Below are 16,339 nucleotides of genomic sequence, written 5' to 3'. Positions count from 1 at the left end.
GTAGCTTGGAAACACCCCCATCCAGCTCGCTGTGTTAGCTTATACTGTGTTACATGTGCTTAGGTGCTAGCTATTAGCGTGTGTGTGAGTGTGTGTGTGTGTGTGTGTGTGTGTGTGTGTGTGTGTGTGTGTGTGTGGGGGGGGGGGGGGGGGGGTCAAGGGCTATGAAGATACACGTGAGATAGTGATTAGCCACAACATTTTGTGTAAGTGATTGTGTGTGTGTGTGTGTGTGTGTGTGTGTGTGTGTGTGTGTGTGTGTGTGTGTCCCCTAGTCGGACCAATCGTTGTCCTCCAGCTCTGAGTCATCCTCTGAGTCGCTGTACTCCACGGCGATGCGGCGGGACAGGATGGTGGCCACGTCGTTTCCCACCGGCTCCCGCTTGGCCTGCTGCTCCTGCTGCTCCTGGACCTTCTTCAGCTGGATGCCTGCAGGAACACACCTCGTTACTGCAGCTCCACCACCATCAGCCCCCCCACCGCCACCTCCACCCCCACCTCCTCGTTACTGCAGCTCCACCACCATCAGCCCCCCCACCGCCACCAGCACCACCTCCACCCCCACCACCAGCTCCACCTCCACCACCACCACCACCACCTCCTTGTTACTCCACCTCCACCACCACCACCACCACCTCCTTGTTACTCCACCAACACCACCACCACCAGCAACACCCCCACCACCACCACCACCTCCTTGTTACTCCACCTCCACCACCACCAGCACCACCTCCTTGTTACTCCACCACCACCACCACCTCCTTGTTACTCCACCACCAGCACCACCTCCTTGTTACTCCACCTCCACCTCCACCACCAGCACCACCCCCTCGTTACTCCACCTCCACCACCACCACCAGCACCACCTCCTTGTTACCCCACCTCCACCTTCACCACCACCACCACCTCCTTATTACCCCACCTCCACCACCACCTCCTCGTTACCCCACCTCCACCACCACCACCACCACCACCAGCAAAATCCTCACCTCCACCACCACCTCTACCTCAACTACCACCACCTCCTCGTTACTCCACCTACACCACCAGTAGCAGCAGCAGCACCAACACCACAATCACCACCACCACCACCTCGTCCACCATTATCACCACCAACACCGCCACCACCACGACCACCACCACCATTACCACCACCAGCACCAGCACCACCACAACCACCACCACCATTACCACCACCAGCACCAGCACCACCACAACCACCACCACCATTACCACCACCAGCACCAGCACCACCACAACCACCACCACCATTACCACCACCAGCACCAGCACCACCACAACCACCACCACCATTACCACCACCAGCACCACGCCTCAGGCTGGCTCAGACGGGTTCAGACTGGGGGGTTTCTGTCTCCAGAGCCGTGCTCATGGCAACTATAATATATTCATTATTCACCCTTTCATCCAACGCATCTGATGGTGATATTTATAGATACATGTCATCCAGGTGCAGGTAGGGGGGAGGCATCTTGCTCAAGGATGTCTACAGGTAGACAAGCCAGCAACCTCCAACACGTTTGTATTGAGTTAACAGTAAGTTGCTTTGGAGAAAAGTTATTTGGACAGAACGACTTTAAAGAAAATCAAATACATCATTGATTTGATCAAATGTGTGTCTTTTTTGCTGTGCTATTGGATATGCAAGGACAACACACACACACACACACACACACTTACCCATGCGGATGGCGGCCAGCAGGTCGCTGCGGGCATCAGTCACCGGCTCAGCCTCGCTGGCGGCAGCTGCGGCGGCCATCTTGGGGGTGATGTGGAAGTGGGAGGAGGCCCCGGGGGGTAGAGGAGGAGGAGGGGGCCCGGGTGGAGGCGGCGCCCCCATGGACCCTGAGCCAAGTGGGGGAGGAGAGCCGTAGCCCCCGCCCATCCCCCCCGGGGGGGAGAGAGGACCCCCGGGGGGCGAGGCGAACGCCGTCTGGGCCGAGGGGATGAGAGGGGCGGGGGCCGGGGGAGGGGGCCCGGTGTTGGCATAGCCGTCCATCCTGTGGAGGACAGGAGGACAGGACTCACATGGGACACGTGGGAATCACATGACAGGCAGAGGAACTATAGACTAAAGAGCATGCTTAAAACTCAATATATATACAAGATATGAGTAGAGAACGAAAGAATGACATCTATTGGATCTATCTTTATATCCCTTTGCACAAGCAGTGTGACTCGTGGTAGTGCTACATCCGGACCACTAGGGGGCAGCAGAGGGCCAGAATTAAAGACTACAGCCTCAGCATGTATCCACATCTGAATCAGCACAACCTGGCCGTTGAATGAGCCTTTAGACAGGGTTTATTTTAAATTGAACACATAGTTTGTATTTAACTTATATTTCCTTACCCGTACTCCATGGGGGGGAGGGACATAGGGCCCCCGTTCATGGCTTCTGCGGGCGGGGGAAGGGGCGGGGCTTGAGGGTGATGGTGGGGCCGCCCCAGTGTCCCTCCCTGGTAGGCCACGCCCCTGCCCCGGTAGTCATGGTCCCCACCTAGAGGGGCGTGGCCTGCGGCCATCTGGGCCGCCAGGAGGCTAGGGGGCGGGCCTGAGTAGGTGTGGGCGTGGGCTGCATGGTTCATGGCGTTGGGGTAGAGGAAGGGCTCCCCCCCAAGGGCCCTGGGGGACACAGGGGACAGGTGAGGGTTACTATGTAGACATATGAGGACCCCCCCCCCCCCAAGGGCCCTGGGGGACACAGGGGACAGGTGAGGGTTACTATGTAGACATATGAGCCCCCCCCCCCCCCCCCAAGGGCCCTGGGGGACACAGGGGACAGGTGAGGGATGTAAGGGATAATGTATAGAACGCCGGTCATTATCTAGGAAATAAGCCCTGACAGGGCGAACCGGACACCGACGTGAAGCGGCTTATTTTAGATAATGACCGGCGACTTTCTATACATTATCCCACTTATTAAACGGCTACTTGCCAAAACAAAAAAATAACTTCACACGGTGTGTCTTTTTACAATTCATTTGTTACCAGCATTCGTAGTTTTGATCAGCAGAGAAATAGTCCGCCAAAGACGCTGACGTCGCTTAGCAACCGAGTGCGCTGGGGTTGATAAGTTACCGGACTACTAATGGAGTAATACGAAAGACGTGGAAAAATCCACTTTCCTTGACAGCGGTCATTATATGCTTAGCAACAGGGGACACAGGGGACAGGTAGGGTATACACTGAAGGCCCACAACCAGTCTCATTCTGGAAGACAATCTTTGAGTTTAGCTTTCTTCGTATCGGGTGGTTTATAAATCTGAGATAAATCTTTGATTTTTGTATTGTTATTTTAAGTAGTGATTTCCTTATGAATTGTACTTCTTGCGTTTGTGTCATTTCCCTTGTTAAGCACATTGTACAGCACTGCTAGAAAAACCCTTCACAAATAAGGTTTGTGCGTTCTTGTCTGGCCGTGTGTGCTGACCTGTTCTCTGGGGACATGGAGCCCTCGGAGGACGTCCCGCGGTCCCGGTGGATGGTGTGCCTGTGGTCCGGCCGCAGCTCCTTGTCCAGGGCCATCATGTTCCACTCTTGCCGGCGGTTGCGGGCCTTGCGGACCTTCTTCACCTCCCGCTGCAGCGTTCCGTCCACACAGCGCCGCTGCTCCTGCTCACCACACACGGGGGGAAACAGCTTGTGAGCTTAGCAATGGATGGGCGAGCGGGAGATAGCATGATAGCTTCGCAACTCTTGCACGGGAATAGGTTAACCTAGTGATTGTTAGTTCTTGGCCCTTGGTTCTATGAACATCCTTACTGTACCGACAGCAATATATTGTTGTTTTTCTTTCTTCTAACAAATGTACTTATTGTAAGTCACTTTGGATAAAAACTTTTGCTTAATGCCCTAAATGTAATATGTAAATGGATGGGCAAGCAGCTAGAATGATAGCTTAGCATCCAATGGCTCTGGGAGTATATCTGTTGTGTATTCATTGAGGCTCTGTATGAGCCAATTTTGATTTTAGACAATTCATTTCTGACCAATCAGGGTCTCTTCCAGGATTGGTTCAGGGAATCCATCTTTTCTGTCAATGAAAGGTGCTTGAATGCAACACATACACTCAACAGCTGAGAACCGTATGGAGGGAGGGAGCAGAGAGGGGGTCATTGTTATTTTATTTTAATTATTTTGCATGGTGGGTGCATGCGTGTTTGTGTGCGCGTGTGTGCATGCGTGCTTGTGTGTGTGCGACGGTGATCCTTCACAGTTCAGTTCAGTTCTGTTGAAGAGCTTCATGGTGGACACTCAGCTAGGGTCTGAGTGAGGCGATGGTCCTAGTGAGGCTAGGGTCTGAGTAAGGCGATGGTCCTAGTGAGGCTATGGTCTGAGTGAGGCTAGGGTCTGAGTGAGGCTAGGGTCTGAGTGAGGCGATGGTCCTAGTGAGGCTAGGGTCTGAGTGAGGCGATGGTCCTAGTGAGGCTATGGTCTGAGTGAGGCTAGGGTCTGAGTGAGGCTAGGGTCTGAGTGAGGCTAGGGTCTGAGTGAGGCTATGGTCCTAGTGAGGCTATGGTCTGAGTGAGGCTAGGGTCTGAGTGAGGCTAGGGTCTGAGTGAGGCTATGGTCTGAGTGAGGCTAGGGTCTGAGTGAGGCGATGGTCCTAGTGAGGCTAGGGTCTGAGTGAGGCTATGGTCTGAGTGAGGCTATGGTCTGAGTGAGGCTAGGGTCTGAGTGAGGCTAGGGTCTGAGTGAGGCGATGGTCCTAGTGAGGCTAGGGTCTGATTGAGGCGATGGTCCTAGTGAGGCTATGGTCTGAGTGAGGCTAGGGTCTGAGTGAGGCTAGGGTCTGAGTGAGGCGATGGTCTGAGTGAGGCTATGGTCTGAGTGAGGCTAGGGTCTGAGTGAGGCTATGGTCTGAGTGAGGCTATGGTCTGAGTGAGGCTAGGGTCTGAGTGAGGCTATGGTCTGAGTGAGGCTATGGTCTGAGTGAGGCTAGGGTGAGTGAGGCTATGGTCTGAGTGAGGCTATGGTCTGAGTGAGGCTAGGGTCTGAGTGAGGCTATGGTCTGAGTGAGGCTATGGTCTGAGTGAGGCTAGGGTCTGAGTGAGGCGATGGTCCTAGTGAGGCTATGGTCTGAGTGAGGCTAGGGTCTGAGTGAGGCTAGGGTCTGAGTGAGGCTAGGGTCTGAGTGAGGCTATGGTCTGAGTGAGGCGATGGTCCTAGTGAGGCTATGGTCTGAGTGAGGCTAGGGTCTGAGTGAGGCGATGGTCCTAGTGAGGCTATGGTCTGAGTGAGGCTAGGGTCTGAGTGAGGCGATGGTCCTAGTGAGGCTAGGGTCTGAGTGAGGCGATGGTCCTAGTGAGGCTATGGTCTGAGTGAGGCTAGGGTCTGAGTGAGGCTAGGGTCTGAGTGAGGCGATGGTCTGAGTGAGGCTATGGTCTGAGTTAGGCTAGGGTCTGAGTGAGGCTATGGTCTGAGTGAGGCTATGGTCTGAGTGAGGCTAGGGTCTGAGTGAGGCTATGGTCTGAGTGAGGCTATGGTCTGAGTGAGGCTAGGGTCTGAGTGAGGCGATGGTCCTAGTGAGGCTATGGTCTGAGTGAGGCTAGGGTCTGAGTGAGGCTAGGGTCCTAGTGAGGCTATGGTCTGAGTGAGGCTAGGGTCTGAGTGAGGCTAGGGTCTGAGTGAGGCTATGGTCTGAGTGAGGCTACGGTCTGAGTGAGGCTATGGTCTGAGTGAGGCTATGGTCTGAGTGAGGCTAGGGTCTGAGTGAGGCGATGGTCCTAGTGAGGCTATGGTCTGAGTGAGGCTAGGGTCTGAGTGAGGCTATGGTCTGAGTGAGGCTAGGGTCTGAGTGAGGCGATGGTCCTAGTGAGGCTATGGTCTGAGTGAGGCTAGGGTCTGAGTGAGGCTATGGTCTGAGTGAGGCTAGGGTCTGAGTGAGGCTATGGTCTGAGTGAGGCTAGGGTCTGAGTGAGGCTAGGGTCTGAGTGAGGCTATGGTCTGAGTGAGGCTATGGTCTGAGTGAGGCTATGGTCTGAGTGAGGCTATGGTCTGAGTGAGGCTATGGTCTGAGTGAGGCTATGGTCTGAGTGAGGCTAGGGTCTGAGTGAGGCTATGGTCCTAGTGAGGCTATGGTCTGCGTGAGGCTGTACCTTCTGCTTGCGCTTCTCCTTCCTCTTGTCCTCCGTGTCCTGCAGCATGGTCTCCTTCCACAGGTGGAAGAAGTATGACGGGTCTGTATAGAACTTCAGACCCTCCTTGTTGTCGTCCCTGCGCATGCGCACACGCACACACACACACACACACACACACACACGGTTTACATTTAAAAGACACAAAGACAGCAGGACCTCTCTGTAAGACATGTCCCGCCACCTGACAGTGGTACTGCCTGGAGGAGGAACCTCAGAAGGGTCTGGGACTGAGGAAGAGGAGAGGAGAAGGATCGAGATGATGAAGTATTGTAAGTATTCTATTTCCATGAAGTATTATATATATATATATATATATAAATATATATAATACTTAGGAAAGGGATATTGTGACATCATGAGATTGTATGTGTGTGTATGTGTATGTGTATGTGCCCACCGGTAAGAGGACAGGATGTTGAGGGGTGGGGGCTCGTCGCTCAGGTTGTACATCTCCACCACAGGGTTGGGCACGCTGCTCTTGGACACCACCTGCTGGTCCTGGGTAGTGGAGCTCTTAAAGGCCTTCCTCATGTTGATGTCCTGCAGGGACACTGACAGACAGACAGACAGAGGAGGAGGGTGAGCAGGGCCCACTGGTGGACAGACAGACAGACAGACAGAGGAGGAGGAGCAGGGACACTGGGGGACAGACAGACAGACAGAGGAGAAGGAGGAGCAGGGACACTGGTGGACAGACAGACAGAGGAGAAGGAGGAGCAGGGACACTGGTGGACAGACAGACAGAGGAGAAGGAGGAGCAGGGACACTGGTGGACAGACAGACAGAGGAGGAGGAGGGTGAGCAGGGCCCACTGGATTCATGTGGATGGAGGCTCAAATAAAGAACATGACAGACGATAACCAGACAGAGAGACAAGAGGGACGAGAGACCGACCAACAGACAGAAATACACGTCTCTCAACTCTATCATCTGTGTTCTTGTGTGTTCCTTGTTCTACTAGGTGTGTTGACATTCATGTGTGAGAAAGGAGTCCTGAATCATGAGACTCCGACCTGTGACCTCTAACACCAATGATCCATAACCACAAGGCTCCTATATCGGAGTTGACCTCCGACCACACCTTCCTCCACGGTGGAGTCCAGCTGCGTGACCTTGACAGCCAGGCGGTCGATGCGGTCCTGCAGGGAGTTGGCTCGCACGTAGAAGGTGTTGGCCTCGTTGAAGAGCTCCCCGAAGATGTCCTCTGCATGCTTACCTGGAGGAGGAGGAGGAGGAGGAGAGGAGAGGAGAGGGGGAGGAGGAGGAGGGGAGAAGGGGAAGGGAGGAGGAGGAGGGGGGGGGGGGGGGGAGGGGAGGGGGGAAGAGGTGGAGGAGAGGAGGAGAGGGGGAGGAAGAGGATAAGGAGGAGGAAAGGGGGAGAGGAGGAGGGGGAGGAGGAGGAGGAGGAGGAGAGGGGAAGGCAAAGGGGAGTAGGAGAGGCGGAGAAGGAAGAGGAGAGGAGAGGAGGAGGAGAAGAGAGAGGAGGAGGAGGAGAGGAGAGAGGGGAGCAGGAGGAGGTGGAGAGGGGGAGGAGGAGGAGGAGATGGGGAGGAGACATTTGTATGAAGATTGTTCATCAGCCTAGAGAGTTGGCTGAGGTCACCATAGATACGAGGGTGAGTCATCAGAAGGACGTGTAACGTGACACGCGACCAGGAGGCCGTTCTTACAGGAAATGCGTGCGTGTGCATTTAGACATGAACACCGTATTTCATCGATACGTGAATCGGAGCTGAACCTCTCTCTCTCACCAGCTCAGCATCCAACATGTCCAAACTCATTTAATGAGTTCTTCACCGATGGCAACCTTGAGGGCTGATGGGAGGTGGGAACACTGGGACAATCACCAGGTGACTGGGAAACAGAAACCCCTCTCATTGTGGACAGCTGATGAAGGAATGAAGCATAGAAACCTCACGCTTTGACAACCATTGACATTAGGTAAACATGATGCTGCAACTCAGTATTATGAGCTATGGCTATACTTATTTAGCTCATCCTTAGCAAATCTGTAGAGGGATTTGCCCCAGCCCAGCAGAAAGCATAGGTTAGCAGAATGGGGATGATTCCCATGTCCACTCAAACAGGACTTTAACAAGAGGTTATTCTGTGAGAAAGAACAGTGTGTGTGAGAAGAGGGCAGGATAACTCTGAAGGCCCGGACACACATTATTTTTGTCCCTCATGAGGAAATGGATATCTGACGGGCAGGGGGACGAGGAGAGAAGCTTCCGGAACCTGGATGTAAACAGCACCATGCCACTTTCTACAGTCTGGGAATGCAGAGGAAACGGTACACAGGGAAACCATCAGGAGAGACAGGAGGAAACTATGGGAAGGGCTGAATATAGATCTATAAACTATATCACCTATATATTATATATAGATCTATAAACTATATCACCTATATGTTATATATAGGTCTATAATCTATATTGAATATAGATCTATAAACTATATCACCTATATGTTATATATAGGTCTATAATCTATATTGAATATAGATCTATAAACTATATCACCTATATGTTATATATAGGTCTATAATCTATATTGAATATAGACACTTAAACTATATCACCTTTATATTATATATATATATATGTCTATAATCTATATTTAATATAGATCTATAAACTATATCACCTATATATTATATATAGGTATATAATCTATATTGAATATAGATCTATAAACGATATAATCGTTAGATTATATATAGATCTATAATCTATATTGAATATAGATGTATAAACTTTATCACCTATATGTTACATAAAGGTCTATAATATATATTGAATATAGATCTATAAACTATATCACCTTTATATTATATATAGGTCTATTATCTATATTGAATATAGATCCATAAACTATGTCACCTATATATTATATATAGGTATATCATCTATTGAATATAGGTCTATAAACTATATAATCTATATATTATATATAGATCTAAAAATTATATTGAATATGGATCTATAATCTATAGATTATTTATAGCTCTATAATCTATATTGAATATAGATCTTTGAACTATATCATCTATATATTATAAATAGATCTATAAACTATGTTATGTAAGAGATAATGTATAGAACGCCGGTGCTTATCGGGGAAATAAGCCCTGACAGGGCGAACCGGACGCAAATGTGTTTTTCATAGGCAGAATCTGGAAGAATCATGAATATTAATGAGGGGATAGCCAGAGATTATCCAATCACGTTGGTTTAAATCCCTGATCCAATCCAAAAAGACTACAATCCGTAAAGTGACCGCAGGGTAGGTAACTTCAATTGTAATGTATATTAAACTAACGTTAGTCAAACGCATTTCCCTGATACAGTTATGGTTAGGGTTAGGGTTACGGTTACGGTTATGGTTAGGGTTAGGATGTGATGTCAGCATGTGAGTTTGCCTGACAGGATGCCTGTCCAATCCCAGTGCTTGAGGCAGGACTTTTCGCGGCGGAGGTGTCTTGCTTCACCCTGAAGGGGCTTATTTCCTGATAATGACCGGCGACGTTTTATACATTATCCCGCTTATTACATGGCTACTTGCCAAAACAAAAAAATAACTAAGGTGTGTCTTTTTACAATTCATTTGTTACCAGCATTCATAGTGTTGATCAGCAGAGAAATAGTCCACCAAAGACGTTGATGTCGCTTAGCAACCGAGGGGGTTGATAACTTACCGGACTACTTGTGGAGTGATACGAAACTTAACGAAAGACGTGGAAAAAAATCCACTTTCCTTGACAGCGGTCATTATATGCTTAGCAACGGCTTAGCAACGGTCACCGACACCGACTTCCGGTGGTGAAAAATAATTCACCACCGGAAGTCGGGAAGGCCCATGCGGAGTGTTCTACAGCATTGAGAAGAGCCGTGTAATAACTTTTTATCATATATAGTTATATAATCTATATTGAATATAGATCTATGATCTCTATATCATCTTTATATTATATATAGATTTATACTCACACTCTCTCACACACACACACACACACACAGTGCGAAGATGGACCACAGGCCTCTGTGTATATAACCCCCCCCCCCCCAAGTTGCTGAGGGCCTCCAGCCCCCCAGGACCACACACTGAGAGACACAGAGGCAGAGAGAGAATCCTTAGCCCTCCACAAAAGTGGACCTTTCACCTCAATATGTATGGTGATAGATAGTAGACTCCTTTATTTCCTGACTGACAATAATGCCTTAAGCAAAAATCGAATGGACTGCCCACCAAAATTATTGTTTATAACGGACCACATATTCACAGCACTCAAACTAATTGACAACCAAAGAGACAAAAACAAAGCAAACTATTCTCCGGATTGTAGACTTTAAAAAGCTTTAGACTCAATGAAGCGTGATCGTCAGCCAGATCACCAACCCTGGGCCTGACAGGGAATCACTATAACCACTAAAATAAGATTGGAAAAAGGACCCAGCCTCCACAAATACAAACCCACTAAGACACTTTTACTAGAGTACAAAAATCACAATACATGAAATCAGAGCGAATTGGCTACTTGTCCCTAAACAGAGGACACACACACAGACTGTAACTTTTATGCTGTCAGACTTGACTTGTTCATATGTGTAGTATTCTTTTTTCTACCTTTTTATTTGTTTATATATTTGTATTTTACTTTTAATATTTTACTTAATTCATTTGAAGTCAAATATAAACATTTGTGTCCAATGGCAATAAAGCATTTTTTTGATTTTGAAAGAGAAATTGAAAGAGAAAGAGAACAGAGACAGTCACATATAGTCAGAGAGTGAGTGAGTGAGTGAGTGAGTGAGTGTGAGAGAGAGAGAGAGCGAGAGAGGGAAAGAGAAAGAGATAGAGAGAGAGAAAGACAGAGAGACACACAGACAGAAAGGGGGAGAGAGACAGAGACACACACAAACAGAGCGGGGGAGAGAGACAGAAACACACACACAGACAGAGAAGGGGAGAGAGAGAGCAAGAGAGAGAGAGCAAGACAGAGAGAGCAAGACAGAGAGTGAGAGAGAGAAACAAAACACACAGAGAAAAGAGACAGAGAGAGCCAGGGAAAGAGAGTCAGAGAGAGAGAAACACACAGAGACAGAGATAGAGAGAGGAAGAGAGACACAAAGAGACGGATGGGGGAGGATGTGAACGTGTGTGTGTGTGTGTGTGTGTGTGTGTGTGTGTGTGTGTGTGTGTGTGTGTGTGTGTGTGTGTGTGTGTGTGTGTGTGTGTGTGTGTGAAAAACACACATTGGTATTTGTTTGTGCATGTGCACATGTCACATGTCAGTGCAGAAGGGAGAGTGAGAGTGAGAGTCTGAGATGGGAATAAAAGGCGACTACATGGTTGCATTAGAGAGAGAGGCAGAGAGAGAGAGAGAGAGAGAGAGAGACAGACAGAGAGAGACAGAGACAGACAGAGAAAGAGATCCTGGGGAGACAGTAGAAGCCATGGGAGGAACTGAAGGCGTACTCTAGTGTTGTCATAAGAGGAGGGTAAGGACAGGCCACCTCACCCTCTCCCCCCCCGGTCTCCATCACTCTGGCTAATGGACTTACAGCATGACAATCAATATGATACACTTTCATACACACACACACACACACATACAAACAGACACACACCCTTTTATTTTTCTTACACACAAGTGCGCACACACTCAAACACACATTTACATTTAGGGCATTTAGCAGATGCTTTTATCCAAAGCGACTTACAATAAGTACATTTGTCATAAGAAGTGAAACAATATATCGCCGTCGGTACAGTTAAGACGTTCATAGAACCAAGTGCAAGTACTAACAATCGCCAGGCTAACCCCATTCCCCGTGTACAGCAGTGATAGCTAGCTACTGCAGATGCTACACAACTAAGTACATGCTAAACAACATGCATACACAACACAATTAAGTACATGCTACACAATTAAGTACAGTGAATGAATACAACCTGCATTAAGTGCGTTCATCAAGTGCCAGGACGTACAACAGCTGACGTCTGCCAGACATTCAAATATGCGCGTTGCAATCAGGGCTTTGTCAGAGGAGGGGAATGAGAGGAATAGCTGGGTGTCGTCGGCATAGCAGTGATATGAAAAACGGTGTGATGTAATTACAGAGCCTAGAGATCTGGTATAGACTGACTTACTCACAAACAAACCCACGCACACAGGCTGCTATCTGAGGTGATTAGGGTCCTGGCACCACTCTGTCCACCGCATCGCGCCCACCGTATGCCCACCGCATGCCCACCGTAACCATGACGACGCCCAGATCAATCGCTGCCGCCATGGGATTAATGATTGCGACAGAAGAGCCTCCATACACACATGAAGACCTCCACACACACATGAAGACCTCCATACACACATGAAGACCTCCATACACACACGAAGACCTCCATACACACACGAAGACCTCCACACACACATGAAGACCTCCACACACACATGAAGACCTCCATACACACACCGGAGTGGAGGAAGTGGTGGTAATGTGTCTGACAGAGTGGCAGCCTGGAGGCCAAGCAGAGTGCAGCATCTCGTCATGTCCCTGTGGCCCCTAGGGCCTCTTACCAAGACCCTGTTTGTCTCAGAGAGCTTCTGTGTCCCCTCTGTGTGTGTGTGTGTGTGTGTCCATGTGTAGCAGTGTGTGTGTGGGCATGTGTGCTTGAATGTGCGCGTGTGTGCATGTGTGTGCATGTGTGTGCATGTGCGTGTGCGTGTGTGCATGTGTGTGCATGTGTATGCGTGTGTGCATGTGTGTGTGTGTGTGTACCAGGGTGTGTATGTTCCAGTGTACCAGGGTGTGTGACTGTGTGTGTGTGTGTGTGTGTGTGTACCAGGGTGTGTATGTTCCAGTGTACCAGGGTGTGTGACTGTGTGTGTGTGTGTGTGTGTGTGTGTGTACCAGGGTGTGTATGTTCCAGTGTACCAGGGTGTGTGACTGTGTGTGTGTGTGTGTGTGTGTGTGTGTGTGTACCAGGGTGTGGATGTTCCAGTGTACCAGGGTGTGTGACTGTGTGTGTGTGTGTGTGTACCAGGGTGTGTATGTGCCAGTGTACCAGGGTGTGTGTGTTAGGGGTGCAACGGATCACAAAACTCACCGTTCGGATCGCGTCACGGTTTTTGAGTCACGGATCGGATCATTTTCGGATCAATAACAATAATAAAAAGATAAGACAAATGTGACAAACGTGGCTTTCAAATGCTTTTTTGGATTTATTTCAACATCAACAGTGAATAACAGGCTATCTTTAAAATAAAATATTTAAATATAAAAAAAATAATATAACAAGTGCAATCTTGTTGTGTAAAGTGCATTGTTCCTTCTTCTTTTTAACATGGATAGTAAATTATAAAGTAATACATATATATATATATATATATATATATATATATATATATAAACGCGGATCACGTTTGTTCCGAATCGTGAGGGTTGATCCGTTGCACCACTAGTGTGTGTACCAGGGTATTGTGTGTTTGTGTGTGTTCGTGTACCAGAGTATTGTGTGTGTGTGTGTGTGTGTGTGTGTGTGTGTGTGTGTGTGTGTGTGTGTTCACCAGTGTGTGTGTGTGTGTGTGTGTGTGTGTGTGTGTGTGTGTGTGTACCAGGGTGTGTGCGTGTGCGTGTGTGTTCATGTACCAGTGTGTGTGTGTGTGTGTGTGTGTGTGTGTGTTTGTGTACCGGTGTGTGTGTGTGTGTGTGTGTGTGTGTGTGTGTGTGTGTGTGTGTGTGTTTGTGTACCTGTGTGTGTGTGTGTGTGTGTGTGTGTGTGTGTGTGTGTGTGTGTGTGTACCAGGGTGTGTGCGTGTGCGTCTGTGTTTTCATGTACCAGTGTGTGTGTGTGTGTGTGTGTGTGTTCGTGTACCGGAGTGTGTGTGTGTCTGTGTGTTTGTGTACCTGTGTGTGTGTTCGTGTACCAGTGTGTGTGTGTGTGTGTGTGTGTGTTTGTGTACCTGTGTGTGTGTGTGTGTGTGTGTGTGTGTGTGTGTGTGTGTGTGTGTGTGTTCATGTACCAGTGTGTGTGTGTGTGTGTGTGTGTGTTTGTGTACCTGTGTGTGTGTGTGTGTGTGTGTGTGTGTGTGTGTGTGTGTGTGTGTGTGTGTTCATGTACCAGTGTGTGTGTGTGTGTGTGTGTGTGTGTGTGTGTGTGTGTGTGTGTGTGTGTGTGTGTGTGTGTGTGTGTGTGTGTGTTGTTCGTGTACCAGTGTGTGTATGTGTGTGTGAGTGTGTGTGTGTGTGTGTTTGTGTATCAGTGTGTGTGTGTGTGTGTGTGTGTGTGTGTGTGTGTGTGTGTGTGTGTGTGTTTGTGTACCTGTGTGTGTGTGTGTGTGTGTGTGTGTGTGTGTGTGTGTGTGTGTGTGTGTGTGTTCGTGTACCAGGGTGTGTGTGTGTGTGTGTGTGTGTGTGTGTGTGTGTGTGTGTATGTGTGTGTGTTCATGTACCAGTGTGTGTATGTGTGTGTGTGTTTGTTCGTGTACCAGTGTGTGTATGTGTGTGTGTGTGTGTGTGTGTGTGTGTGTGTGTGTGTGTGTGTGTTCGTGTACCAGTGTGTGTGTACCTGTGTGTGTGTGTGTGTGTGTGTGTGTGTGTGCGTCTGTGTGTTCATGTACCAGTGTGTGTGTGTGTGTGTGTGTGTTCGTGTACCGGTGTGTGTGTGTGTGTGTGTGTGTGTGTGTGTGTGTGTGTGTCTGTGTGTTTGTGTACCTGTGTGTGTGTTCGTGTACCAGTGTGTGTGTGTGTGTGTGTGTTTGTGTACCTGTGTGTGTGTGTGTGTGTGTGTGTGTGTGTGTGTGTGTGTGTGTGTGTGTTCATGTACCAGTGTGTGTGTGTGTGTGTGTGTGTGTGTGTGTGTGTGTGTGTGTGTGTGTGTGTGTGTTTGTTCGTGTACCAGTGTGTGTATGTGTGTGTGAGTGTGTGTGTGTGTGTGTGTGTTTGTGTATCAGTGTGTGTGTGTGTGTGTGTGTGTGTGTGTTTGTGTACCTGTGTGTGTGTGTGTGTGTGTGTGTGTGTGTGTGTGTGTGTGTGTGTGTGTGTGTGTGTGTTCGTGTACCAGGGTGTGTGTGTGTGTGTGTGTGTGTGTGTGTGTGTGTGTGTGTGTATGTGTGTGTGTTCATGTACCAGTGTGTGTATGTGTGTGTGTGTTTGTTCGTGTACCAGTGTGTGTATGTGTGTGTGTGTGTGTGTGTGTGTGTTCGTGTACCAGTGTGTGTGTGTGTGTGTGTGTGTGTGTTTGTGTGTGTTTGTGTACCAGGGTGTGGGTGTGTGTGTGTGTGTGTTCGTGTACCAGGGTGTGTGTGTGTGTGTGTGTGTGTGTTCATGTACCAGTGTGTGTGTGTGTGTGTGTGTGTGTTTGTTCGTGTACCAGTGTGTGTGTGTGTGTGTGTGTGTGTGTTCGTGTACCAGTGTGTGTGTGTGTGTGTGTGTGTGTGTATGTGTGTGTGTGTGTGCGTGTGTGTGTGTGTTCGTGTACCAGTGTGTTTGTGTGTGTGTGTGTGTTTCTGTGTGTACCTGTGTGTGTGTTCGTGTACCAGTGTGTGTGTGTGTTTGTGTGTGTGTGTGTGTGTGTGTGTTCGTGTACCAGTGTGTGTGTGTGTGTGTGTGTGTGTGTGTGTGTGTGTGTGTGTGTGTGTGTGCGTGCGTGTGTGTGTGCGTGTGTGTGTGTTCGTGTACCAGTGTTTGTGTGTGTGTGTGTGTGTGTGTGTTCGTGTACCAGTGTGTGTGTGTGTCTTACTGAGGCTGCTGAGCTGGCGGATGATGGCGGACAGCGTGTTGTTCATCACACACTCCAGCTCGCTGCCGATGCCGTCAGGCAACTCCCCGCGGCAGAGGTGCCGCGGCTCGATGTTCCTCTTCACCAGCGGCATGCTGCTGACTCACACACGTCTACACACACAGGACCACGCACACGCCTGGCTCCGTCTGCAGGGGGAAACACAGGAGCAGAGGGGGCTGCTTAGTGATCCTGTTACAGGGGGATGGATGGAGCCGCCGTGGCCCTGCCAGCCCTCTGGGCCGGGGGGGGAGGTCAGAGAGAAGGGTCCTGCAGCACGGCTCCTGGTGGCGTCATATCCCCACTCCCCCCAATGGGTTCAGTACCCCCAGGCTGTGTGTGCCTTTGTACATACGTTGTAAAGAGCCGTATGGTGCATCCTGATGCCTGTG

At 49.3% G+C, this 16,339-nt stretch overlaps 1 protein-coding gene across 2 annotated transcripts in view; it reads right to left on the bottom strand.

The window, feature by feature from the left end:
* Positions 1-160: 160 nt before the first annotated feature.
* wasf3b (WASP family member 3b) overlaps positions 161-16,339 on the bottom strand; it is a 21,563-nt gene continuing 5,384 nt past the window's right edge. The window contains exons 2-9 of one of the 2 annotated variants that reach the window (XM_084475696.1): positions 15,909-16,096; positions 7,246-7,380; positions 6,562-6,715; positions 6,123-6,240; positions 3,455-3,636; positions 2,374-2,646; positions 1,702-2,021; positions 161-429 (exon numbers count right to left, since the gene is read on the bottom strand). In XM_084475696.1, the coding sequence (XP_084331822.1) occupies positions 272-429; positions 1,702-2,021; positions 2,374-2,646; positions 3,455-3,636; positions 6,123-6,240; positions 6,562-6,715; positions 7,246-7,380; positions 15,909-16,041 (1,473 nt within the window). In that variant the 5' untranslated portion in view covers positions 16,042-16,096 and the 3' untranslated portion in view covers positions 161-271. The remainder of the gene's footprint in view (positions 430-1,701; positions 2,022-2,373; positions 2,647-3,454; positions 3,637-6,122; positions 6,241-6,561; positions 6,716-7,245; positions 7,381-15,908; positions 16,097-16,339) is intronic. The other variant, XM_084475697.1, reaches the window with a different exon arrangement.

The sequence above is a fragment of the Micromesistius poutassou genome (assembly GCF_964030765.1).
Source record: "Micromesistius poutassou genome assembly, chromosome: 11".
In the NCBI taxonomy this organism is placed as follows: Eukaryota; Metazoa; Chordata; class Actinopteri; order Gadiformes; family Gadidae; genus Micromesistius; species Micromesistius poutassou.
This window is presented reverse-complemented; position numbering and strand designations above follow the sequence as displayed.